This window comes from Chiroxiphia lanceolata, chromosome 8 (assembly GCF_009829145.1).
Source record: "Chiroxiphia lanceolata isolate bChiLan1 chromosome 8, bChiLan1.pri, whole genome shotgun sequence".
NCBI lineage: Eukaryota > Metazoa > Chordata > Aves > Passeriformes > Pipridae > Chiroxiphia > Chiroxiphia lanceolata.
This window is the reverse complement of record NC_045644.1, coordinates 36397893-36422255: the sequence shown is the minus strand read 5'-3', so window position 1 is coordinate 36422255 and position 24363 is coordinate 36397893. Positions and strand designations below refer to the sequence as shown.

General features: G+C 46.8%; 1 protein-coding gene across 6 annotated transcripts in view; it reads left to right on the top strand.

Moving 5' to 3' along the window:
* Positions 1–24363, top strand: part of PRKG1 (protein kinase cGMP-dependent 1) — a 393869-nt gene that overhangs the window by 92234 nt on the left and 277272 nt on the right. The window contains exon 1 of one of the 6 annotated variants that reach the window (XM_032695063.1): positions 16142–16617. The exons of the other annotated variants lie outside the window; for them this stretch is intronic. Coding sequence (XP_032550954.1) covers positions 16536–16617 — 82 coding nt within the window. The 5' untranslated portion in view covers positions 16142–16535. Of the gene's footprint in view, positions 1–16141; positions 16618–24363 lie in introns of those variants that run through there. 6 annotated transcript variants of the gene reach the window in all.

Sequence of the window (24363 nt, the reverse complement as noted above, 5' to 3'; positions counted from 1 at the left end):
TTTCATTCATCAGGACATGATTAATGAGGGTTGGCAGCTCTAGACAGGAATCAGTATTTCTTTGTTACAGATCTGATACGGTTTTAAGTTTCGCTGAGTTATTTTATACACACGTTTTGGTGGCTGAAAGCACTTGGAGTAACTAATTCCTTCCCCTGCAGATCGGCTCTTTGAATTTATGATGGGGGAGATTTCAGCTGAGTGTTTTTATTGATGGCACTGCTGAATAAATAAACGCCAGGGAATGTATTTAAAAAGCAGAAGGGACGAGGGGGCGCCGAGAATGTGAATAATCTGGGGATGTTTGCTCAGCTCCGTGGGGCAGGTCTGGGTGTCCTTTTAAACCCTCCAGTGTGAAATAAATGCTACAGTGAACGATTTCACAGTGGGGCTGCTGTGACAAGTCTTGCAGAAGATGCAGCGCCCTGAGTCTGGAAGTCTCTGAACCAGATCCAACGGTGGTGTGTCCGTGTACAAGAGTATATGAGGACACAGTGGGAATATCAGCCAAGGCCACCAAGAGGATCAGAGGGCTGGAGCAGCTCTGCTGGGAGGAAAGGCTGGGAGAGCTGGGATTGTTCAGCCTGGAGAGGAGAAGCTTTGGGGTGACCCAACTGTGGCCTTCCAGGGCCTGAAAGGGCCAACAAGAAACATGGAGAGGGACTATTTCCAAGGGCCTGGGAAGTGGCTTCCCACTGCCAGAGAGTAGGTTAAAGTTGGATATTAGCAGGAAATTGTTCCCTGTGAGGGTGGGGAGGCCCTGGCACACGTTGCCCAGGGAAGCTGTGGCTGCCCCTGGATCCCTGGAAGTGTCCAAGGCCAGGTTGGACAGGGCTTGGAGCAACCTGGGCTAGTGGGAGGTGTCCCTGCCCATGGCAGGGGGTGGAATGAGATGAGCTTTGAGTTCTCTTCCAACCCAAACCATCCTGTGATCAGTGAGATCAAAAGCCTTACAGCAAAAGAAGGATGTGATTTGAGTTAAACAAGCAAATTCAATTCTTCAATTTCCTTTTCATTTTTTTTGAGGCCTATTTTTCCCCTCTAATGTTTAATGGTTCTGAATGGCTTTCATTCAGTAATAAGTGGAGGGAGAATTGATTTTGCCTTCATTTATGTACCAGCAGCCATTTGTTCCTATGATTCTTTCATGTGCTTTCTGGCATACCATATGTGCTTGTGGAAGTCAGCAATAAATGCACTTCTTTTTTAGCACTATAAAAAAAGCTTTGAAGGGATCTCAGCTACATCTCAGCCCTTATCAAGCAGTTTTCTGAACGTACCTTGAATGTACAGGTTAGAAATGTGTATTTTCTGTCTGTAATTGACTTCCCCTCGACCCATCCCGATTTACTGGGTGAAAGGGAGCATTTTTATTCCTGTCAGCAGGGATGAATCCAGGCTTGGTGCTGTCTCTGTCAGGCAGTAGGTGGGAGGGGAACGGAGACAGAGTTTGGGAAGTGTCAGCTGGTGTAAACACATCGTTCTGAGCCTTATGCAGGAGAACAGCCAACACATGGGTTTTCTTTAGGCAGGGGGAGGCTGTGGGGTACTTCTGATACTCAGAATTATTCAACAAGAACCGTGTTTTCAATCCAGAGAGGCCAAGACACGTCAATATTTTCCCTGATTTGTAGGCAGGTCTTGTTTATCTTGACTAGCTGACCGTGATGCTGTTGCCTTCTGACCCATTGCTAAGTGCTTGAGATCCAGTCTTCTGTTGGCTTCTTAATTCTTGGCTTGTCTGACTCTGTCCTCACCCTTATTTTAAACTTTTGAAGGCTCTGGGCCACTCCAGTTCTGTTGCCAGCCCCGAGCGTGGCAGTGAGTTCCGTGGGGCTGCTCAGCTGGTTTATGGGGATCACACTGTGAGGGGAAGAGCTGCTGGGTGTTTGTTTTACCTACAGAATGCAGGTGGAAGTGCTGGGGGGTCTCAGCCTCTGCTGAGAGCTGGAAAACATTTGGCATTTTACAAACAAAGACCTTAATGGAGGAGCTGAGCTGGGCTGGTTTCGCTGCAGAGTAAAATTGGAAAGCACAGAGGACGGAGCAGCAGAAGCTGGAGATTCACATCTCAAAAAAGGGTTTTGCTTTGTGAGGAGTTGTGTGAGACTCTGGGAATTGTCCCTGTTTTCGACATTTAATATTCCCCTCAATAACATGCTAATGAAGCTGGTAAAGTGCCCGTTTCAAGGCTACTTTTCTTCAGAAGGTCTAAATAAAAGTCACCATCTGCTACTAAATTACTGCAGAAAAACAAGTCTCCCTCTAATCCTGATTCCTCACTGAGCCTTGAGGTCATTCTGGTAATTGCTGACATTCCCTGAGCTCCTGTGTAAATTTTATGTGACCATAATTTCAGCAGAAGTTGTCCAAAGTTCCAAAGACTGGGAAGGTGATGGAGAGGGGAAGCTGTTGGAGCTTCACTTTCCAGTGTGTGAACAGTGGGGGCACAGAGTCCCTGTGCATAGGGAATTCAGTTTTAAACACCAGTACAGGAATAAACTGTGAATCTGGGAGCAGGGCAGTTGCACAGCTCAGGCATCATCTGTGTCCAAAGCATTTGGGATGGGGTTTGTTAATGCTTTGTGGGGCTCCTCTGCACTTGGGTTGGATTTTGGTGTGTTCATCTTTCAGCCTTTGCTTGTCCTCGTGAATCCAACCCTCTGAGCACGTCAAAGCCCATCTTGGCTTGGATATTTACATTATTTTTCCATATTTCTCTTTCACTGCTGACCTTCTAAGGGCCGCTTGGAATGAGAAGTCCATCATCTCCCTCTCTGCAAGCAAATTAAATGGTTGTTTGCCTTAACTGGCAGAGATTTGTAACTGGCACCGAGAGCCTGCCCGCTCCATGCTGCCTGCATATTATTTTTGCTGCTTCTGTGCTGGAAAGCCACTGTGTAGCTGTCATCTAGTTACACTCCTACGTGCCTTTGTGAGCTGCTGTGCCAGCTGCCAAACCTTGACTGGGAATTTTGATGGAACGCTGCTCCCTTGGCATCCCAATTGATACAGGAATTCAGGCAGCCACTGGTGCCTCAAAAGCAGAGGCAGTTTCCGAGCAGAGGTGGATGTAGCAGCACGAAAGGAAAGCTTTGTCCAGGGAGCCGAGTTCAGAGGGTGAAAACAGCACCAAAAAGCACATTTTGGATGAGTTTTAAACTGTTTTGTGAGTAAACCCCCCCTCAGGCTCTGTGCAGGTGTGTATTCATGGATAACACGGAGCAGCCACGGGGAGGAGGCTCCTTTTTGAGGGGAGGGGAAAAAGAATAATTGTGGCTGTGACAGCTCCATGTCCATGTCTGATATCACTGCCCAGGACACTGTGGAAGGGATGTTGGAGCTCATCAATGTGACACGTGGTGTTGCTCCTTCATCCTGACGTTTATTAGCGCTGGAGGAAGGGTTGGGACAACCCACGGGAATCTCGGAACAATCCCTGTCCGGGGTGCAGGATATGGGAGAGGGAATGATCAGCAGTTTGGGGTGATGAGAAAGGGCCTGCTGAGCTCAGTTGGCAGGAGAAAATCCATGGCAGTGGGGAGGTTTTCCTTCTGTTAATTTTAGATTTTGTGTCTATGTTTCCATTTCTGAGTTTTCTTTTTTTACGTGTGGCTCGACAGAATGAGGAGTGATTCAGGGGAGTCTGTGAGTTGAGGCTGAATTAAGCTTTAGATAGACAATAAACAGTGATGGATTTCCCCCCCTGCTATCCCTGCTATGAGATGTCTGTTGTGCAAAACTGTTGGGGTAGCCTGAGAAAAGGCTCTGACTTCCAAGATCTCCAGTGTCCTTCATCAGCCATTCCAGACAAGGGAAAGAAAAAACACCTTCTCTGTTATTCCTCCAGCCCCAGCACTTATTTGGTCACTATGGTCACTAGTTAGTGGAAAGTCAAATGAAGATTAGCCAAGTAGAAGCAAGGGGAGGTGGAATTCCAGCCCCTGGGGCTTTTGCTCCAGGCACACCCACAGCATGGGTGGTTGGAGAGGCTGTGGGCTCCCCATCCGAGGGGTTTTCCAGGACATGGCTGCTCAAAGCCAACCAAAGCAAGGTGGGACCAGGGGTTAGTTGAGGTCCATGAACAGGCTGATGATTCTGTGGTCATTTCTGTAGTGGCAGTGGAGAAGGCAGCTCATGGAATCACAGAATATCCTGAGTCAAAGGGACCCCCCAAAGGATCATCCAGTCCAGCTCCTGGCCCTGCCCAGGACAGCCCAGCAATCCCACCCTGTCCCTCAGAGCGTTGTCCAAATGCTCCTGGAGCTCTGGCAGCCTTGGGGCCGTGCCCACTGCCCTGGGGAGCCTGGGCAGTGCCCCATCACCTTGGAACAGGACTCTCCCAAGCTTTTCTTCATGGCTCTTTGTGTGTACAGTCCATCTAGAAACCTGCCCTGTAGCTTCTTTTTAGCTTTCCATTCTCAAAAGCTTTAGAAGGTATTTCTCCTTGGGGTGGAGCAGACTGTGAGAGCTCTTATTTGGGTAATTCTTAGGAGCAGAAATGGTTTTGCAGAGAAACTGTTGTTACCAAATTATCCTGGGAGAGGCTTTTCCCAAGAGACCCACAAACCAACCATCTCCATTTTCCCGTGAATGTCAATGATGTTGAGATTTTTGGAGCAAGTTTGGTGTTCCTGTGCTTGCACAATTTCCAGGCTCCCCTGGTCTGAGGGGGACAGGGAAATGTCTGCCTTCCATATCCACTCCTTTTAAATTAGAAGTGTCCTTAGCAAAGCTGTTCCCAAGAGAAAAAGGTACTAAACCCCAGAGAAGAGCAAGAGATGTCAAGCATTAGCTGGTGTGAAAAGGAAGGGAGAGTTTTGGAGAAGAGGTAGGAAAAAAACCTTAAAGTGCTGTTTTGGGAAACACCTGGCAGATGAAGGGCTGCATTTTCTGCTTCCTGCCCAAATTATTGCAGGTAAGGTCTCCTTTGGAAGCTGGGCACATGGATCCGGGTGAGGACAGGGATAAAGCTTGGTGCCCATCGCTGGCAAGGTATCCAGATGCTGGATACCACCACAAAAAGTAAATCTGGCTGGATTATACTTCAGGGTTTCTTGGGAATGCATTGTGTGACACAGGAACAAATGACGTTTACCGGGACGGGAGGTTTTTTTCCACGTCTCGTCTGTTGACGTTCCTTCCAAAGTTTGGGCACTGTTAACATCAGCATTTTCCTATGGGAAAAAAATCGAAGCAGACCATGGCTGTTACATAAGAAAGGAAAATAAAGCACCCTTCAGAACAGCTGCTTTTATTTGTCACTTAATGCCTGCGAAAATGAGGAGTGAGTGAGCACAAATGACCAGAAAATAAGTGTTCTGAAGCTTCAAAAACGTAACTTACTGCAGGCTGATTTAGGAATTCAATGTAGTAGTTAGGATGCCAAAAATCAAATATTCTGCGGGAGTTTTGTGCTTGAACTGAATTTACTGAGCACAATGTATTAAAAAGCTCTAGTCCAAGCATTATCTCACCCTCAGAGAAAAAAGCCTTCTATTCTGACTCTGTGCCTCCAAGGACCCCTTGCTTCAGTTCATTTTTAAGGTCACTGATATTATTTCATTTGCATTCCCAGTCAGAAATGCCATAAATTGTTTGATCAAAAGCCTTCCTACTTTTTCAGTTCTTCCCACTCGTTTTATGTAATCTCGGTTTGGTATTTTTGGAAAGCGTGTTCTGCCTTGCTGTGTCTTGCACTGAAATCCTCTCCCAGGGTGGGAGTCCACAGAGATTCAGGGCCTCAGAAACTCAGACAGGCAGAGCCAGTGGCCCTAGAGAAACAAGGAGGCTTTTGTGTAGGGCATGTCCCTATTTACCTAAAGGTTACGGATTTTGATGCCAATTTTGTGTCCATCTTGGAGAAGGATCTTGTTGATCTTCCTGTGAGCATTCATTTCACAGCCAAATGTGTCTTTCCCTGCAAACCTTGGAGACTGGGATGGAAGAAGAATTGCTGTAATAAATGGCTTTGCCCGGCACTGCCTGAAATATTTCTGTAAATAGTGTTTCTGTAAAAAAATTTTCTTAGGGGAAAAATAATAATCTACTCAGAGGTCTGCAGTTCCAAGAGAATTGTTAATATGAGAGGTTATAGAATCATGGAATGGTTTGGGTTGGAAAGGACCTTAAAGCTCATCCCATTCCACCCCCTGCCATGGGCAGGGACACCTCCCATTATCCCAGGTTGCTCCAAGCCCTGTCCAGCCTGGCCTTGGACACTTCCAGGGATGGGGCAGCCACACTTTCTCTGAGCCAGGACCTCCCCACCCTCACAGGGGGCAATGGCTTCCCAATATCCCATCTAACCCTTCCCTGTGTCAGTGGGAAGCCATTCCCCTTTGTCCTGCCACTCCAGGCCCTTCTGAATAGTCTCTCCATTGTTTTTTTGGTCAGCTCCCTTTAGGTACTGGATCTCCTTTCTTCTCCTTGTTTGGTAACCTGAAGTTCTCATCCTGACACAAATCCATCAGCAGGAATTCCAGTCTAGATAATAATAGAAATGCAATTTTAGAGGAAGGGAGAAGCAGAACTAAGTGTCACAGCATTGCTTCCAGCTGATGGAAACATGGAAAATAATAGAAATCACACAAGGAAAACCAAACCCCTCCTTCCCAGAAAGGCAGAATTAGCACAACGATGTGCTGGAGTGGAACTGAACTTCTCAGGTTTCCTGCTTATGGAAAAAAAAGGAGAGGCTGGAGAGCTGGGTTATAAACCCCATGGACTGTGATATATTCGGGCACTTGTGGTGTTGCTTTTCTCCAGATCTGAAGATCTTTTCTTCAGATCTGAAAGGTGTTTTTGGTGCTGCAGTGGGGAAACAACATTTTTTCGGGTGATTGAAGACTTTCCTGCAGTGGGAGCTGGCTGACAGTAGGCACTGCCTCTCCCCTGTGGCCTCTTGCTCTTGGCTGTTTTCTTTTATTACTTGTTTTTCCTGGCAGAGAGAAAAATTGCCACAGCCTTTTCAGGGACAGTGAAGGCAAAACTCACTGTGGCCTTCCAGTGTCTGGAGGAGGCTTGGAAAAAGAGGGGGGGGGGGGTGTGTGACTTTTTACCCAGGCAGGTAGTGACAGGACAAGGGGGAATGAGTTTAAATGGAAAAGTGAGAGATTCAGAGTAGAGATTGGGAAGGAATTGTTCCCTGTGAGGGTGGGGAGGCCCTGGCCCAGGTTGCCCAGAGAAGCTGTGGCTGCCCCTGGATCCCTGGAAGTGTCCAAGGCCAGGTTGGAGCAACCTGGGCTAGTGGGAGGTGTCCCTGCCCATGGCAGGGGGTGTCACTGGATGTCTTTCACCATCCCTTCCAACCCAACCCATTCCATGATTCTGTGCCTGCAGATTCCAGAAGTGACAGCAGAGATCCACACCGAGAGCTTACCCCCAAATTCAGTGTGGAGAGGAATTAAAGGGAATCTCCTGTTAAGGAAGCAAATGCCACGGAACCAGTGTTTCTAACTTTCACATTTAAGAGACCAGGGTTGTTTTACAACCTGTAAATGGACTTTGGTTACCTCAGACTGTCCTTTCACTGAGTGCTGTCTTGGGAAACAGGGCTGCTCTCATTGCTAGAGTTTAAATACCTCTTGTTTCTACATTCAAGTGCAACAGTAGTGTTATTTAAACAGAATTTCAAGATGGATGTCTCAGGTATCCTTCCCTCCTCTGATTTGATATGGAATTTTTCTCTGACTTGTCCAGGGGGAGAACAGTTTGTCTGCAACGTGAATCAAGAAAAATTTTGGCAGGCATCCCTGTGGAAAGGGCACTTCAAAATCTGATCCACGTGAAGTCTTTGGCTATGCAGCTCTTTAAAGTGAGAGAATAGGCTGAATAACAACTTCTACTTGCAGATTTCTTGGGTTAAAAATATATATTTTAAGCAAACTGTTTCGTAGTTAATATTTTATTCTTGATTTCTTTTTTTTCTTTTTTTTAAAGAAAGGGTAGATTTTGATGTGCTTTACATTTATCCCATTGAATTCCTTTGTTCTTAGTTCTCAGAGCTATCTGGTGTGTTTCTAAATCTTGCCTTCCTTCTTATATTACATATGGAAGAGCTCTGAGTTTAGGAGGAGGACTATATATGGAATATACTCACGGAAAGGAAAATAAACCCAAACCGAAAATCCTCGTATCCCCTTTGGCTCCAAATGGTGTTTTTAAACTATGGTAGAAAAGTTTCAGGTCTGGATCCAAGAGCAACACAGCAGTTACTCCATGAAATGGCTGCTCTGCCGTGAATAAGACACAAGTCCCGGGGTTGCCCGCAGGACGGGCCTGGCTTTGGTGCTGCTGAGGAAAATTAATGACAGGCAGATGTTTTACCCACAGCACTTTTCTATCTGCATCAAAAGCTGAATTGATACTGTCTCTGGCAGCTCCTGGAGCCAGCAGAGCCGTGTTTCATGTCGGTGCCAGGCCTGGTGTCAGAGGTGCCGGCAGCTCCGCTCGTGGGGAGCACTCACTGCTCCTCGCCTTTGGCACTCACCTGCAGGCTTGCCACGATGTTCCTGAGTGCCAGGAAAGGATTTTCGGTGCTTTTGATGTAATCCCCTCAGAACCTCCCCTTTCTGGACGCGTGAAATGGGGTATTTTTGAGATAAATGTGCCGTGTGGGTTTTTTTGGGCAGCAGGGGTGCTGATGACACTGTCAAACTTGAGCTAAGGGTGTGAGCAGTAACATAGAGTGGGAAGGGACCCCCAAGGATCATCCAGTCCAACTTCTGGCCCTGCCCAGGACACCCCAACAATCCCACCCTGTCCCTCAGAGCATTGTCCAAACCCTCCTGGAGCTCTGGCAGCCTTGGGGCTGTGCCCACTGCCCTGGGGAGCCTGGTCAGTGCCTACCACCCTCTGGGGGAAGAACCTTTCGCTGAGATCCAACCTGACCCTGCCCTGTCACAGCTCCATGAGCAGAGAGAACTCGTTTGTAAAGTCTTATGTTGTAGAAACAGAGGAAAAACCACAGTGGCTGATTAAAATCCCAGCTCAGCACCTGAGCAGCATTAGCAGTGGAATGTCTTCCACCTGGGAGAAGGCAGAAGAGGAATAAACTGGCTGGTTTTTGGAGCAGGGATTTTTGAGGCTGCTTCTGCAACCTCAAAACTTCGGTGCAAAATCAATTATGAAGATAAGAAACAGGCCCTGAGAGAGGAAGACATTATTACTGTAAAGCTACTTCATTACGTATCGATTGCTCAGCGTCCCCACTGTCATCCTTTCCTTCCCTGTGCCCTGTCCAGAGGGATGTGGAGGAATCCAGGAATCCCTCTGTGCCTGTGGACAAGCTGAAGTTTGCCTGATTCAATCAGGTATATTTACTACTCCAGTGTAATAAAAGGACACAATTTTTAGTTCAGTATTGGGGTGTAGCGGAGTAGTTTTTATTTCGTTTGGTTAAAGAACCTATTTGGTTAAATAACTTATTTGGTCACATAAACTTTCTTCATGGAGCTCTTCCTAGGCCTCATTTGGGAACGACTCCGAACGTTGGGCTGTTCCCTAAACATGGGGGAGGATTTGTGTCCCACATCTTTATGTCTAAAGTTACTTTGCTTTAATTTTCCTGGGTGTCCCTATGACTCTGATTTTTTTTCTGAGAGCAAGAGGAAGATTTAGACGAGAGTATTCGTGTCAAAGCCCACCTGAGGATGGGGAAATCTATACCAAGAGGTTGTGTAGACTTCACCTGTTGCCTGGAGTTTTCCACTGTTTTTTCCATGTGTTTTGGCGTGTTATTTTCAGGGATTAGCTTTGAGGTAGCATTTTGGATTCGGCTTTTATTTAATTGGGAATCCTTAATAAAAAATTGTTCTGATAGGAAACATCAAGCTACGTAAACAGGCTCAGGCTTTTATAAATGTCTGTTGATCCTTTCCATGTCTGAAAAGGGGATCGGTTATCGAGGGCACCCTTTCACTCTCAGATGTTTTTAAGTCTCCTGGTGCATTCAGGAGGTGACACAACGTGAAAGTCAGATGTTAATTTGGAAAGTCTTGGCAGAAGCAGAGCCTGGTGAGCCCAGTCCAGTGGGACTTGCATGTTTTTTTCAGCTGCTTGATGGTTTTGAAGGCTTTTGGTATTTTATTCTGAATTCTAATACAGTCACTCTCTTCCAGCTTATTTTTTTTTTTTATTTCCAATTTCATGGCACGTCTTGTTGGTTTAATAAATTGCCTGAGCACAAAAGAAAGCCCTGTTTGGATATTTATGTTATCATTTCTCTGCGCTTGAGCAAACACTTCCTTCGGTCCAAAAATACGTGGTAATTGGCAAATATACTGAGAAACGTTATAGAAAACCAGGTCGTGTTTATTTGGGTGATAGACACGAATGTTTCCCCTCCAGTCTCCTGATTCCTCATCGTGTGCCTGCGTTGGTAGGAAATTATATCCTCCCGTCTTATTGAAATAATTAAATGCAGTTTGCAGAGGGGAGGGCTGGATGAGTCCCTCCTGTGAGCCTGCTGATGTTTTTAACGTGCCTTTTCTCGGCTGTAGGAACGGTGCAAAGCAAACAGGGAAGAAAAGGCGTCTCTTCGGTGCCTTTTGCATTCCGTGGAGGTAATTGAAAGACTTTGAAAACTCTGGTTTTCATTAGAAGGGAAAGAAATTCCAATTTATTGAATCATTTTTTGTTTGCAGGTTGATGAAATAGCTTATTTGTTCAACCAAATGCCAAGAGGCATCTGCAGTCCTGATAACCCAAGACATTAGCTCTGCTCAGACATTATTTTTGCTTACAGTCAGGAGAATAGAAATTGGACAGGGGAATAATGTGTTTTAATGAAGTATTCATCACTTCTCCCCATTTTTCATCATTAAAACATCCATTTCAATTTAGAAATGGACCTGAAAAGTCATGAAATCCATCATGCAGAACAGATGGTTTTCACTGCAGATGGAAAAAATTCAAGCTGTTCCTAAACATCAGCCTGAGTATTTTAAGCAATTAACTGCTTTTCTGGAGGCATAATGGGTCAATTCCTTATTTTTTTGATGGCAGAGGGTTAGTTGCCCATAGTGATTAACTTCAGATTTTGTTGTTAAACCAGCTAAATGAAGTTCATATTTAAACCACTACATTTGATTAAACACAAGGTACATAATTTCAGTAGAGTTTTGGGGTGGGTAAGAAGACTCTCGGCATTTTTATGGGTTTACCCAGGTACTTTATGCATTCTGATTGAAGAAAAGACACTTCTTTTTTTTTTTTTTTTTTTTTAATCAAAATCATTCCTTTTCTTACAACCAGGTGTTGTGTTTCTGTCTGGGATTCGTAACCTCTAATGCTCCTGGCTACCTGCAGCCTCTTGGGCTAAGCGGGGTGAGAAGGTGCGTGATGCCTTCAACGTACAGTGTGGATTTCTCTGGGATATGGTCTGGTGCTGGTGCCTTCCTGTTGCCTGACTTCTTTGTCTTCAAAGAGTTCTCCACTTGGCAGCTCTGTCAGGTCTTTCCCACCTCTTTTCTGGGTATCACTGTGGTCGTTCCTTCACCCGTAGCTTTCTCTGAACCAGCGAGGACTTCTCGAGACTCCTCTTCTTTTGTGGGCCACAGTCACACTGGAGTTTTCCATCCAAGCCCCCTGTTTCTCTGGATGAGATTCTCCTACTGGTTTCCCACTGTTTCTCGTGGGGGTAGGAGGACAGGTTGTGATGACTCAGTGTTTCCCTACGAGGAGCGTTAATTAGCGCGTTGTTTATTTGTCGTGATGCTCATTGTACTTGCATTTCCCGTATGGTTGCGTTTATCAGGAGCATGACCTGGAGGAGGTGATATATCTTTATCCACATTTTTATATATCATCTTTTCTTTTTATCCACCTGCAACAAAGCAGTTGAGGGTCACTAATGAGATTTCGTGAGGTGAAAGGAGACGGACTTTTTACATGGGGGTATAATGATGGGACAAGGGGGAATGGCTTCCCACTGGCAGAGGGCAGGGTTAGATGGGATATTGGGAAGGAATTCTTCCCTGGGAGGGTGGGGAGGCCCTGGCATAGGTTGCCTAGAGCAGCTGTGGCTGCTCCATCCCTGGAAGCATCCAAGGCCAGCCTGGGCTAGTGGAAGGTGTCCCTGCCCATGGCAGGGGTGGAATGAGATGAGCTTTAAGGACCCTTCCAACCCAGACCATTCCGGGATTCTAAAGCCAGGAAGACTGTAGAACATGCCTGGGCTGCTCTGTCTGACCTGGGCTAGTGGATGGGTCTGAGACCTGGAGACAGGAGGAGATCCTGTTACTCATAGCTGGGGTCTGACCCTCTGGTGAGGCTTGTTCAGGCAGGACTGATCCATAGGTTCCAGGACGTTATAGGAAGTCTGAGGTTTGCAGTGTCAACATCTGCATAGCTCCCATGGCAAGGACTGCTGGCACAATGTTTAATTTTCATGGAATTGGAGCAGGTGCTCCTGATTGGAGCTTTTAGAAGTGGAGATTCCCTTTTCTGCTGGCGTGATTGCCGTGATACGGCACACACCATGGGAAACGCTTGGCACTGCGTTTTATTCTCCAGGAGAATCCTTTCAGAAGCCTTCCTAAACTTTTTTGTGAGGCTTTAGAGCTTCCTAATAACATAGAATCAAGGAGTCATGGAGTGGTTTAGGTTGGAAAGGACCTTGAAGTTTGTCTTGTTCCACTCCCTGCCATGGGCAGGGACACCCTTCATAGGTCCAGATTGCTCCAAGCTCTGTCCAAGCTGGAACACAGGGGGCAGCCACAGCTCCTCTGGGCAATCTGTGCCAAGGCCTCACCACCCTGACAGGAAGAATTCCTTCCCAGCATCTGATCTAAACGTGCCCTCCTTCATCTTAAGGCCGTTCCCCCTTGTCCTTGTGAAAAGTCCCTCTCCAGCCCTCTTGTAAGCCCCCTTTAGGTACTGGAGATGCCTGGGATCTGTTTGGAATCTTTGAAATTAGTGAGATCTGTGACATCTTCCAATCTTTCATTGGTGAGAGCTTTTAAATTTGCCATGTTGCCAGACTAGTTCACCTGCTGTGTCAGTGAGACTCTGCCACTGCAACCAAGACGGGATTTGGCCCGAGATGATTTTATGCAAGACAAGGTCCTTTGTTTTGTGAGAGCTCCAGATCAGCTTCTGGCTTATAAAGATTTAAGTGGCGGATGCTGCGGCCAGAGCAATTTATAAGCTTCCAACTCTATTTCTGAATTGAAAATCCGCAGAGGTGCTTTATATTCCGTGTTCATCAGCTCCCAGAAGATGAAATATGTTTTTGTAGTATTCCAGACAGCGTGACCCCTCTGGATTGTAAAATCCATCTAGGGTGCAATATTTCCCAGGGCTGTGCCTTCTCTGCAGGCCGGGTGCATTTTCTGATGGATAAATGCCGGTGTTTTGCTGTCCCTTTGTCCCGGCAGTATCAGCCGTGCTCCAGCCATGGTTGGGGAGCAGACACGGGGCTGGAGCTCATAAAGAAAGTAGACTTGATATCTAAGTCTTTCAACAGAGCTGAAGCAGCTCCCTGTGAAATCCAGAGACGAGTTTCATTTGCATTTTTAGGCAAGCTGGCATCTGTTTCACCTATTAAAGCCAGCGTTTCAAATAGTTTTTTCCGGCAGTGCTCCTGTCTGACAGGCTCCAAATGCGAGAGATTTCAAAGGATTGTTGCCCAGCTCTGCCACCTCCTCGGCAGGGAGAGGATGGGGCTCTGAATGAGGCTGCTCCCCATGCTGCCCTTGTTTCTTCTCAGGACCCAAGACATTTCTATTCCTGCTTTTAGGACAGTAATTCTCAGAGCAGTAGGAAGGATTTGATCATGTTGGTTGGAGGACATCATAGAATACCCTGAGCTGGAAGTGATCCACAAGGATCATTCAGTCCAATTCCTGGCCCTGCACAGACACCCCAACAATCCCACCCTGTCCCTCAGAGCGTTGTCCAAACCCTCCTGGAGCTCTGGCAGCCTTGGGGCTGTGCCCACTGCCCTGGGGAGCCTGGTCAGTGCCAACCACCCTCTGGGGGAAGAACCTTTGCCTGAGATCCAACCTGACCCTGCCCTGGCACAACTCCAGCTGTTCCCTGGGTCCTGTCCCTGGTCACAGAGCAGAGATGGAGCTGCCCCTCCTCTGCCCCTCAGGAGGAGCTACAGACCCTGGTGAGGTCTGACCTCATTCTCCTCTTCTCCTGCTGAACATACCAAGAGACCTCAGCTGCTTTCCCTCTAGATCCTTCACCCTCTTTGTAGCCCTCCTTTGGATGTGGGAAAGCTGTTAGATTTGGGACAAAAGGGCTGGTTTTGCTTTGGACCTTAGACCTGCTGCTGATCTACCATCTGATATGGAGAATACTTGTGCTTTGGGCATCCATGCTGTGAGTGGGTTAAACCAGTGCTGCCACCATGGTCTTCAGCCCTCACCGTGTGCTTGCTGAGACAGGAAAACTGAATTTCATCTGCAGTGGAGAAGCGATTTTTTTTGTCAAGTGTGGAACTTCTCCATTCAGAACACGCCCTTTGATACCAGCAGAAGTCCTACTTATAAGACTAAGCAGTTGAATAGGTTAATAAGTCTAAAAGTGCAGATTAGATGAAGTTTTGGGTTTGGTCCAGAGCTGTAGGAGCTGTACTGAATTAAAAAGAATTGTGTTGCTCTAACCACAACAGAATCATAGAATGGTTTGTAAGGGCCCTTAAACACCATCTTGTTCCACCCCCTGCCGTGGGCAGGGACACTTTTCCACTAGACCAGGCTGCTCCAAGCCCCGTCCAACGTGGGGCTGAACACTTGCAGGGATGGGGCAGCCACAGCTGCTCTGGGTGACAAATAGAAGGACTTAAGGCAGTGTTTGGTATCCCAGAGGGGGAGGGGGAAAGCAATTTGAAATCCTTTTCAATTGTACATAGAGAAATGTGAGTATTGGTTAAGTGTCAGATCAGACATTCCCATTCTGCTGGTGGTAGTGAGGAGCCCTTAAGTTGCTACAGACTTCACTGGAGATATAAACAACAGATCAATAGTCAGAAAGATCTGTGTGGACAGTACCGGCAGCTCTTAATGAAAATCAAATTCAGCTTCCCCTTGGATTCCCAACTTCCCAAATGCCAGTGAGTCTTATAAGCAAGAAAAGGATGGATCATTTGTGTAGTTTACATGTTGCTGGGATTATTTCCGGTGATTTGCCGGGAAGGTGAAATTTTTTTTCCTTTGCTTTGAGCATTTTACTGCAATCTTGGACTGCAAAATTCAGGCTATGCAAGAAGAGCCACAGCTGGAGAAGAGCTGAAAATACCTCTCTGTACACAAAGATTGGATGTGCTGGTGTAACATCTTAGCAATTAGTCACGACTTAAATGAAATAAATACCAAATCTAAAACACCCAGAAATAGGCATCAGGTAAATGCTACACTTGGATTTAGTTTATGTTCCTTAAATTGCCCCAAGGTGATTAATAAATCCTGCAAGCATTAGGCATAAGGGCCATAGAGAGGCAGGAATGTCATATAATTTCTGGATTTTTCTTTGTGCTAAGAAGCCAATAGCCTTCATAACTGAAATATTATACCACTGCATCAAATCCACTTTCAAGCTAACTAAACAAAAGGCTTCTGCACATCTTGGCTGCTGTATCCTTGTAAGTTTTGATAGGCAGATGTAGAGAAAATGGCACCAAAAGAAGTGTGAGCACTAAACCTCCTTCTCAAGTTACTACACTCGCTCAAAATTCCTGATGTATTTTAAGTACGTAAACAATATTTAGATGAATGAAACTAGATGGGCATATTTATTCCCCTAGTAGCTTCAAACTTCCCAGGGAAGTGGTGGACTTGTCATCCCTGGAAGTGTTCAGAACCCATGTGGATGTGGCACTTGGTTTAGTGGTGAGCATGGTGGTGCTGTGTTGACAACTGGACTTGATGATTGTATGATTCTTTGCACTTATTTTTAATATTTTGACCTGTAAACATAAAGCATTTCTGCATTTTTTTTTCTTGAAAAAACGAGCAGGAATTCAGAAATCACCGGACTTGCAAAAACCATTTACTTTTTGAAGTCTAAAGCTTGCTAAATTGTTCCCAGAAGTGTATTTTATGAGTGTGGGCCCCCTGTTGAACACAGAGATGCTGAGCCTTGCTGGGGGCAGGGCTGTCCTCCATCTCTTCTCCCCCGTGAGTTCCTGGGTTGTAGCTCAGGGGGGTCGGACATTCCTCCAAGGACAGGATTTTTGCCTCAAGATCTCAACCTCCAAAGTTGTTATTTAATGACTGGCTGTGGGCGTTAAACCTCAAGACATTAAGCCCGAGTTGCAGAACAGTTTGTTTTGCTGCTGTCCCTCATCAGTGCAGTGGAGGACACAGACCCTCAGGTGGGAGAAGGTCCATCCTGGTCCGGTCATGGCTTTGTGGGCTCCTGCAGGTTATTGCTGTGGTTTTCTGCTACTATCTGATTAAACATTCTGGCCAGCCAAAGAGATTTCTAGACTGGCTGAAGTGCTTCCAGCCTCAGGGAATGTGGGACAGCAGGATTTTTGGTGATTAAGAAGGTTTGAAATAAGAGCTTGAAATGGAGGGAGGGAAATGATGCTGTCTCTCTGCTCTGTGTTACGAGTACCAACGCCAGCGGGCAGCCTCAGACACACCAATACTGAGAGAAAACAAGGTGAGTTAGGGTTATTTTTAATCTTTCTGGCCCACCATTCAGTCGTAGAGTTCGCCAAAGATGAGGCAAAATCCAGCTGTCAACAGCAGAGCAAAAAAGCCATTTCAAAGCGACGAGGGCTTTGTTAAATCATTGAGCTCCTGAAGGAACAGTGTTTATACATCTCTAATGGGATTATTTTATCTAAATAATAAACAAAAAGCCTGCAGAGTTTGGCAGGAGGCCCCTAAAATGCTTGTTTTGGGGCTCAGTGCCTCCCGCTTCACAAAATGGCGGCTTGAGGGGGGGGAACCCACTGGGCGCCATTTTGTGTCACAAGCGCCATTACAGGCCTCTTCTCTGAGGGGTCCCGGGCCGGTCACAGCGCCCTGAGGGGATCCCAGCGTGTCTGCTGTCGGCTTCAACCAGGCAGTTTAAGTAGCGAAAATATTTGTAATAATTTTTTAATCGTGAACTTTTCCGGAAGCCTGAAAGAAGGACAGTGCGCTCTCACTGAAGAAAAACGGTGGGGATAATAGTTTATGAATCAATCTGGCAGGTTTGGGTACCTGGTGGCTGCGTCTGTGAGGAGGTGTATCCAGGCCATTGCTGGGGGGCACCCAATAACACTGACCGGCTGAGATGTCTTTCATTTCCCATGTGTTGACCCACAGTCAGTATATAATAGTAGAAAATGATAAAAAATGTGTTTTTTAATAGATCTGAAATCAGCCCTTTATGTTGCCGTTTCCTATTCCTGCAAGGCAGCACTGAGAAGGTGATTTTCTGGCAAGGCTGGGTTTGAGTTTCCTCATTCAGGATACACCTGGTGCAAATCAAAGTGCTGAATCCCACACTATAGAGTCACAGAATTCCAGAATGGTTTGAGTTGGAAGGGACATTAAGGATTATCTCATTCCCCTCACCCCTTCCATGGACAGGGACACCTTCCACTAACCCCGGTTGCTCCAAGCCTTGGACACTTCCAGGGATCCAGGGGCAGCCACAGCTTCTCTGGGCAACCTGTGCCAGGGCCTCCCCACCCTCACAGGGAAGGATTTCTTAATATCTGCCCTAAATTTCCCCTTTCAGTGGGAAGCCATTTCCCCGTGTGCTGTCGCTGTCTGAACATATAAAAAGTTCCTCTCCTGTTTTATAAACTGCTTCTCAGCTCTGGAAGGGGCTCCAAGGTCTTCCCAGAGCCTTCTTTTCTCCAGGCTGAAGACCCCCAGCTCTCCCAGCTGTCAGACACCCTGTGTTGGTGTTGCTGGTGTCTCCAGTGCAGTACATTGTTTGAGCTGTGTGGGATGTGCCCCAGCATGTAAAATGAACAGGACCCAACATTGGCTGGTGCTTTATACCCTCATCTGTCCAGAGGTGCTGGTTACTCACACAGAGCTCCTCCTCCTGTCTGGGGAGATAATTGGATTGCCTTCCCTCTTCCTTCCTGGAGAACAGGACTTGATACAAATTTCCTCTGTGCTTTGAAATGGATGGAGCTTCTCCATTGTTAAGAAACCCTCAGTCCTGCAACTCAGAGTGTGTATCTGGCCTTCCGAGGCCGGGGGTGACATTAATAAAACATGACATTTGGGTCCCTGCTCTCCCCTTTCATTACTTTGAGAGGGTTTGTTGCTGCAGTGAAGAACCAGCAGGTCCTTTGCTCTGTTGCTCATTACCGGGAGCACACGTTTGGAGGGGGAGGTGGAAACCTGGCAGCACAAACTGTGCAGCAGGGAAGGTTTCTGTCATTTCCAGACCTTTTCTGCAAGGGGTAGGAAAAAGCTGATGAACAACATCTTGGCTTAGCCCACTCTGGCCGGGGTTAAAGGACCTGAGGGTGGCTCTGGGCTTAATATCAAATATTTAGTTATCACTCCTGTTTGGTCTGATGTGAGTCTCTCCAAGGTCACCAGCCTTTGGACTGAGAAAAATCTCTAAACCCTATTTTTTGCCAGCTTTTTCAGTAAGATCAGTCCAATGCAAACAATGGCTACGTTGTTCAATGCCCACCACCTCAAATTTTTAATAAACCCACACCAGTTTTTAATTCTGAGAGACTCCAGAAAGCCTCAGGCCTCCTGAGTTTTCCCTGTGCATTCATGTATATCCAAGCTGATCTCTTAGTTGAATTCCTCCCTTTAAATTGTTCGTACGTCTCGTTTGCAGCCAAGCTGGAAGTAAAAACACTGAAGGAATAAACTATTTCTACCTTGGCAAAAATTTAGGAATAGCGGCAATCTTGCAAGAGAGCATTTTCTCCTAGGATTTCCAATCTGGTGTGGAGATCAAAGGAACCTTGATACACACTTGAGCTCCTGGATCCTTATCTGGATGAAACTGAACCTCTAAACCGGTTGAGATTTTCAGAACAGTAATTCACAGGAAATATTTATTGTTGTAAGGGCAGAAAAAAAAAAATCCCCCAGAGTTTACTTGTGACTGTTTTCCAAAAGAAATATTCCACAGCTGAAAAAGTGGAGCATGAAAATGACTTCCACACTAAGGCATGAATTTCTTGGTTTTTCCCATCTTCTTCTTAACCCCACAGGGACCTTATAAGCCAATTACACACATGTTTTTCCTTCCTCTAAAAGCTTTGCTAGAACTCTAGGATATTGTAGAGCTGGGTAGGAGAATTGCACACTGGAGTTGACTCTGGGTGTGAAGATGTGGCCACTTCTGTTTGTAATCTTTAAAAAGCACCGAGAGCAGCAAACAGCACATTGGCTCCTGCTCTGCTGTGCTCCCTGTATGTAAGTACATGATGGTCACAGACTCAAGGAATGGTTTGCGTAGGAAGGGACCTTAAAGCCCATCCAGTTCCACCCCCTGCCGTGGGCAGGGACACCTTCCACTAGCCCAGGTTGCTCCAAGCCCCGTCCAACCTGGCCTTGAACACTTGCAGGGGTGGGATGTCACCCGCCTTGGCTTAGTTTAGGTTTAGGGGACAGCTCTTGGAAGTGTAATGAATTCCAAATGTTAACTGGGAGAGCAGAACAGATGCAGTACAGTTTTCAGTTGCTGTGGGTGTCCTTTGCTGTGTAATCCCAGGGGAATAGAGCAAATCCTTGAGGGCTTCTCAGTCAGTGCCATCCCTCTGCTCACCTGAGGCCTGAAACACTGATTAAGTTATAAACCTGTGGAGGCAGGGAAACTCTGAGCTGCTTAGATCTGATTTAGATTTCCTCTCATGAATTCCCTGTCCCTGTGGCAAACCTGGCAGCCTTTCCCTGGCATCCTCCATGTGCCCATCCACGGAGCAGAGTGGAACTTGCACACGTGAAATCCTTAATTTCCCTTCTAGTCCCCGAAAAACAAGAAGCAGATGCAATGACCTGGCCTTGGACTGCTTAGGGATTTGCAGATATTAAACAGGATATGAATTTCACGCAGGCAGTTTGATGGAAGCAAGTGCAAAGTGAACAGGGGTATTAAATGCTGCAGCTCAGCTCCTCCTCTGTTGGGCGAACTCTGGTTAAAATTAGTCCCTAGGAACATGTTTGTATTTACATCTCTTGGAGATGAAGGCTTGAGGTCAGCGTTTGAAAAATGCACAAACGGTTTGGGAGCGTGGGGGACTTTTTAAGAAATGATTATGTGTGCCAATCATCTTCAGGGGTGTTTAGGCAGCACCTCCTGGGGTTTGTCTCAGCAGCTAATGCCCAGAAAACCTGTGAATCCTTCCTTGCCTGGGGACTGTGGTTTGCTTTTGCTATTAGTACTGGCTCACTGGGCTGTTTAGGGGATGGTCAGCAAAATACAAGCTGATTCCTTTTTGAAATGTTTGAAGTTGGATTGATCTTGGTTTTCAACTCTGGGTTGACTCAAGTCTTGGAGGCTTTTGATGCTCTGATCTGATGTGTATGATTAGGTTGTCTTTCAGGATACATCCAGAAGGACTAAATGCTCTGAGTGCTTGGTGAAGCCTGTTTCAGCTCAAACCTCGTGTTGGACAAGCCTCACTTGGTCCATCAGGAATTCTGTCCATGGAGTTTAATGTGTGTTGTGCTCACTGCTCTTTCAGTGCTGTGTGAGGGAACACCAAGCTGCGAACTCATGTAGGTGTTTTAGTAGAGCATTTGGGTTCTTGCATCGAGTTCAGTTGCATGAATGTGCGTGGTGTTCCTTAAGGATACTTTAGGCTGCCCTAGATAGATCCATCCAAGGAAAAGCAGAGAGGTTCTCAAGTGTGAGACATGCCTGGGAATGCTGCAGGAACGTTGGGTGGGAAGTGAGCAATGAGCGTTGAACGACCTTTCTTTGGAATAAGCTTAAGACAAAACTAATGGCAAATGGCTCGAACATAAGCATGTCTAATTGAATAAATACTTGAAACCTTTACAGGGAGCATCCCTTGGAACACATCTGGTTATTTGAATGATAAACTTTTGCAGGCTTATTAATGCACACTTGGTAGGAGTGTCCCAGGAGAAGCCTGTTTATGTGGATTCCGCTTTCTGTTGCCATGAATATGGATTGTCATGAAGTCGGCTCTGTCACGAGGTCCTCCCGTAGGCAGCTCCCCAGGGATCATGGGCAGGCTGGCTGCTGGAATTTTACCTTTCTGTCTGTGCTCCGTGGAGCTGCTGAGGCCGGGAGTGCTCCCTTGCCCTGGGAAAGAAAATGGAGCAGATGGAGTGTCCTACTGGGCCCTTGTGCTTCCGTTGTCTGGTTTTGCCCTGACTTTCTGTGGGGTGGCCACAGTGTTAGTCCATAGGGGTGGAATCTAGACCTGATATTCCTTCCCCCATCAGGAGCTCCACGGCTGGTCCAAGGCAGGGTTTGCAGTGCTGTTACTGCCCGCCTTCAGTTCAGTTGTCCAAAATATTCGTGAAGATCTGCCCCACAAATTGCGTAACAACCTCCCAGTTTGCCTCGTGTCATCACCTCCGGAGCTCGTTAAAACAATTCCCTTGACTTAGCTGGAAATCTCCCCAGATACACGGAGCCAGAAGGCTTTGTTTGTACCCTTGGGAACGTTACCAGCAACATAGGAGAAATGTGTGCTGGATGAGCCTGGAAGTGTTGCTGGCGACTGGGAGCTGCAATAACAGCCTGTGCAGGTGCAACTGGCTGAGAGATGGTGTTGGCAGCTCCAGAGGTGCTCCAGCTCCACACCGGACACAGCCTCACATTGCCAGGCACAGGTTTCCTGGAAAGGTGTCCTGACATTTTTGTTGGATGTGCTTTTTGTGTTGTGAAAGTAGAGCCAAATGTCCCTTGAGGTGAATATTTGGAAGAACTGTAGCAAGGAAGAGCAGGTTTTTTCAGCAGGTCCTGGTTGATGGCAACTTGGCCCTGAGTCAGCAGTGCCCTGGCAGCCAGGAGGGCCAACCCTGTCCTGGGGGGATCAGGGAGGGGATTGTCCTGCTCTGCTCTGCCCTGGGGCGGCCTCACCTCAACAGTGGGGCAGTTTGGGGGGACACAATGGAAGGGAGATATTGAGCCATTGGAGAGAGTCCACAGGAGGGACACAAGGGCGAAGGGCCTGGAAGGGCCACATGAGGAGGGGCTGAGGGCACTTGATGTGTTCAGCTGGAGGAGAAGAGACTGAGGGCAGAGCTCACCGGGGGCTGCAGCTCCTCCCGAGGGGCAGCTCCGTCTCTGCTCTGTGACCAGGGACAGGACCCAGGGAACGGCTGGAGCTGTGCCAGGGCAGGGTCAGGTTGGATCTCAGGGAAAGGTTCTTCCCCCAGAGGGTGGTTGGGCACTGCCCAGGCTCCCCAGGGCAGTGGGCACAGCCCCAAGGCTGCCAGAGCTCCAGGGGTGTTTGGACAATGCTCTGAGGGACAGGGTGGGATTGTTGAGGTGTCTGTGCAGGGCCAGGAATTGGACTGGATAATCTCTTCCAGCTCAGGATATTCTAGGATTCTACAAGGAAACACATGTCTGTGTGCACACAAAGGCTCTGTCAGAGCCATGGTGGGGAGTTGGATTTCAGAGTTCTCAGAGTCTTCCTTTTCTCCGCAGGAAATAGTGCATTGCCATGCAAATTGCCTTGCAATTGATTCCCAGCCACAGCAATTTCTGAAGGGAATTTTGTTGCTCTGACTGTCTCTAATGCACATCCAGTATTAAAGGTTAAGAACTTGAGGAAAAACAAGGAAAGCCGAGCCTGGAGCTCCATTACCTTCTTACTCTGGAGTAAAAACCCGAGGCCTAATGCTTTCACAAGCAGCTGTTAATGTGCATTTATGACTTCCAGTAGATCAGACTGGAATTAATCAATTTTCTATTAATAACATTTTCTTATTGCTCAGAAAAGCTAATTACTAAGCCTTTCATCATGTGTCAGTGGCATCTTGTTTGGTGTAAGGACCTGTATCGCTGAGGATTGAAGGCTTACAATGTATGACAGTTCTAATCCAGCTTTAAGATGTATTACAGTATTGATTTGGAAAAAAAGCTGGCCCCCAAACATGTTCTATCAATTGAAACAAGGAATATTCGTTTTTTCAAACCCTGAGGCATTTGTGTCTGGTGCTCCAGGAAACGGATTTATTTAGGAAAAACCCCTGAACAAACAGAAAAAAAGCCACATATCCTGCCTGTATATAGGGAATTGTATGTTTCACCTTTTATTTCCAACTCAGGTAACCTGTCAAGAGGCTTCACTTTCACTATAAGAAGTGGAGGTTGTACCAAAACCCCTTCTTAATTTCTTTTCCTGTTGATGAGGTCAGGATGAGTCCAGAGAAGCTCTGGCTGCCCCTGGATCCCTGGAAGTGTCCAAGGCCAGGTTGGACAGGGCTTGGAGCAACCTGGGCTAGTGGAAGGTGTCCCTGCCCTTGGGATTTTTCTCTCTGCCTTCAGTACAGCTGTGAATTCAGACTGTTCTTGGGATGGGGTGGTTTGCTCTGTGTCTTTGCTGATTTTTAAAGCTGTTTTAAGAGGATTAATCATCCAGTCCCAAGGAAATTTGAGAGAGGGGATTAATGCAAAGTTCATGTAAACCCAGAATTGTAAAAAGAATTATTTAGAGCTTGATTCTGGGCCTAATTTAGTAGATCTTAGTAAAGTTTGGGTATAAATTTGCAGGTTGAAAGTAAGTGGTGCTTGGCTGAGGAGTGGCTTGAGCTGCAGTGGGACCTTTGGGGCAGGAGGACAGGGAAGATGGAGCTTTTCCTCTGGAAAAGCTGGACAGGGGGGATATGCCACATGTGAAGCAGGGAAAACAAATCCAGTGGAGCTGCTGGAATGATGATGAGGATGGAGCAGCAGCCTGGGCAGGCCAGGGCACTCTGCTAGGGAAGCAGGAATATATTCAGATTTATGGTGGAGCATCAGGGCAGGAAGACTCCCAGCAACAGGAGAATGGGCAGAATTCAGAATTTTGGTCAGGCTGTGGAAGAAGGGTTCTCAGTTGATTAAAGTTAGAGGTGACAAACCAAGTGATCATCTTTTCATCCCTAAGTGATGCACAAAGTGCTCCCAGCAGTTTGAATTTCTAGAGTTTCAAAACGGGAACGGGGCAGGAGAACTCTTTGTACATATTCTTTAGAAATGAAGTCACTGTGAACTCTTTATTCAGGGAAAAAAGGAAGGCATAGGGCAGAAGTTAATAGATTTCAAATGGCACAATGCAAAGGACAATTTCAGCAAGTGCAATCTCGTTTGAGCAGGACAGCCAGGGGACACTCAGAGCTCTGCCTGGGCACCTTGAAGTACAGATCCCTCCAAGCTCAGTGCCATGTCATGGGCTAATGGGAGAACTGGTGTTGGGGCAGTGCAGTGGGTTGTGTTGTGGGCAGAGCAGCACAGAAA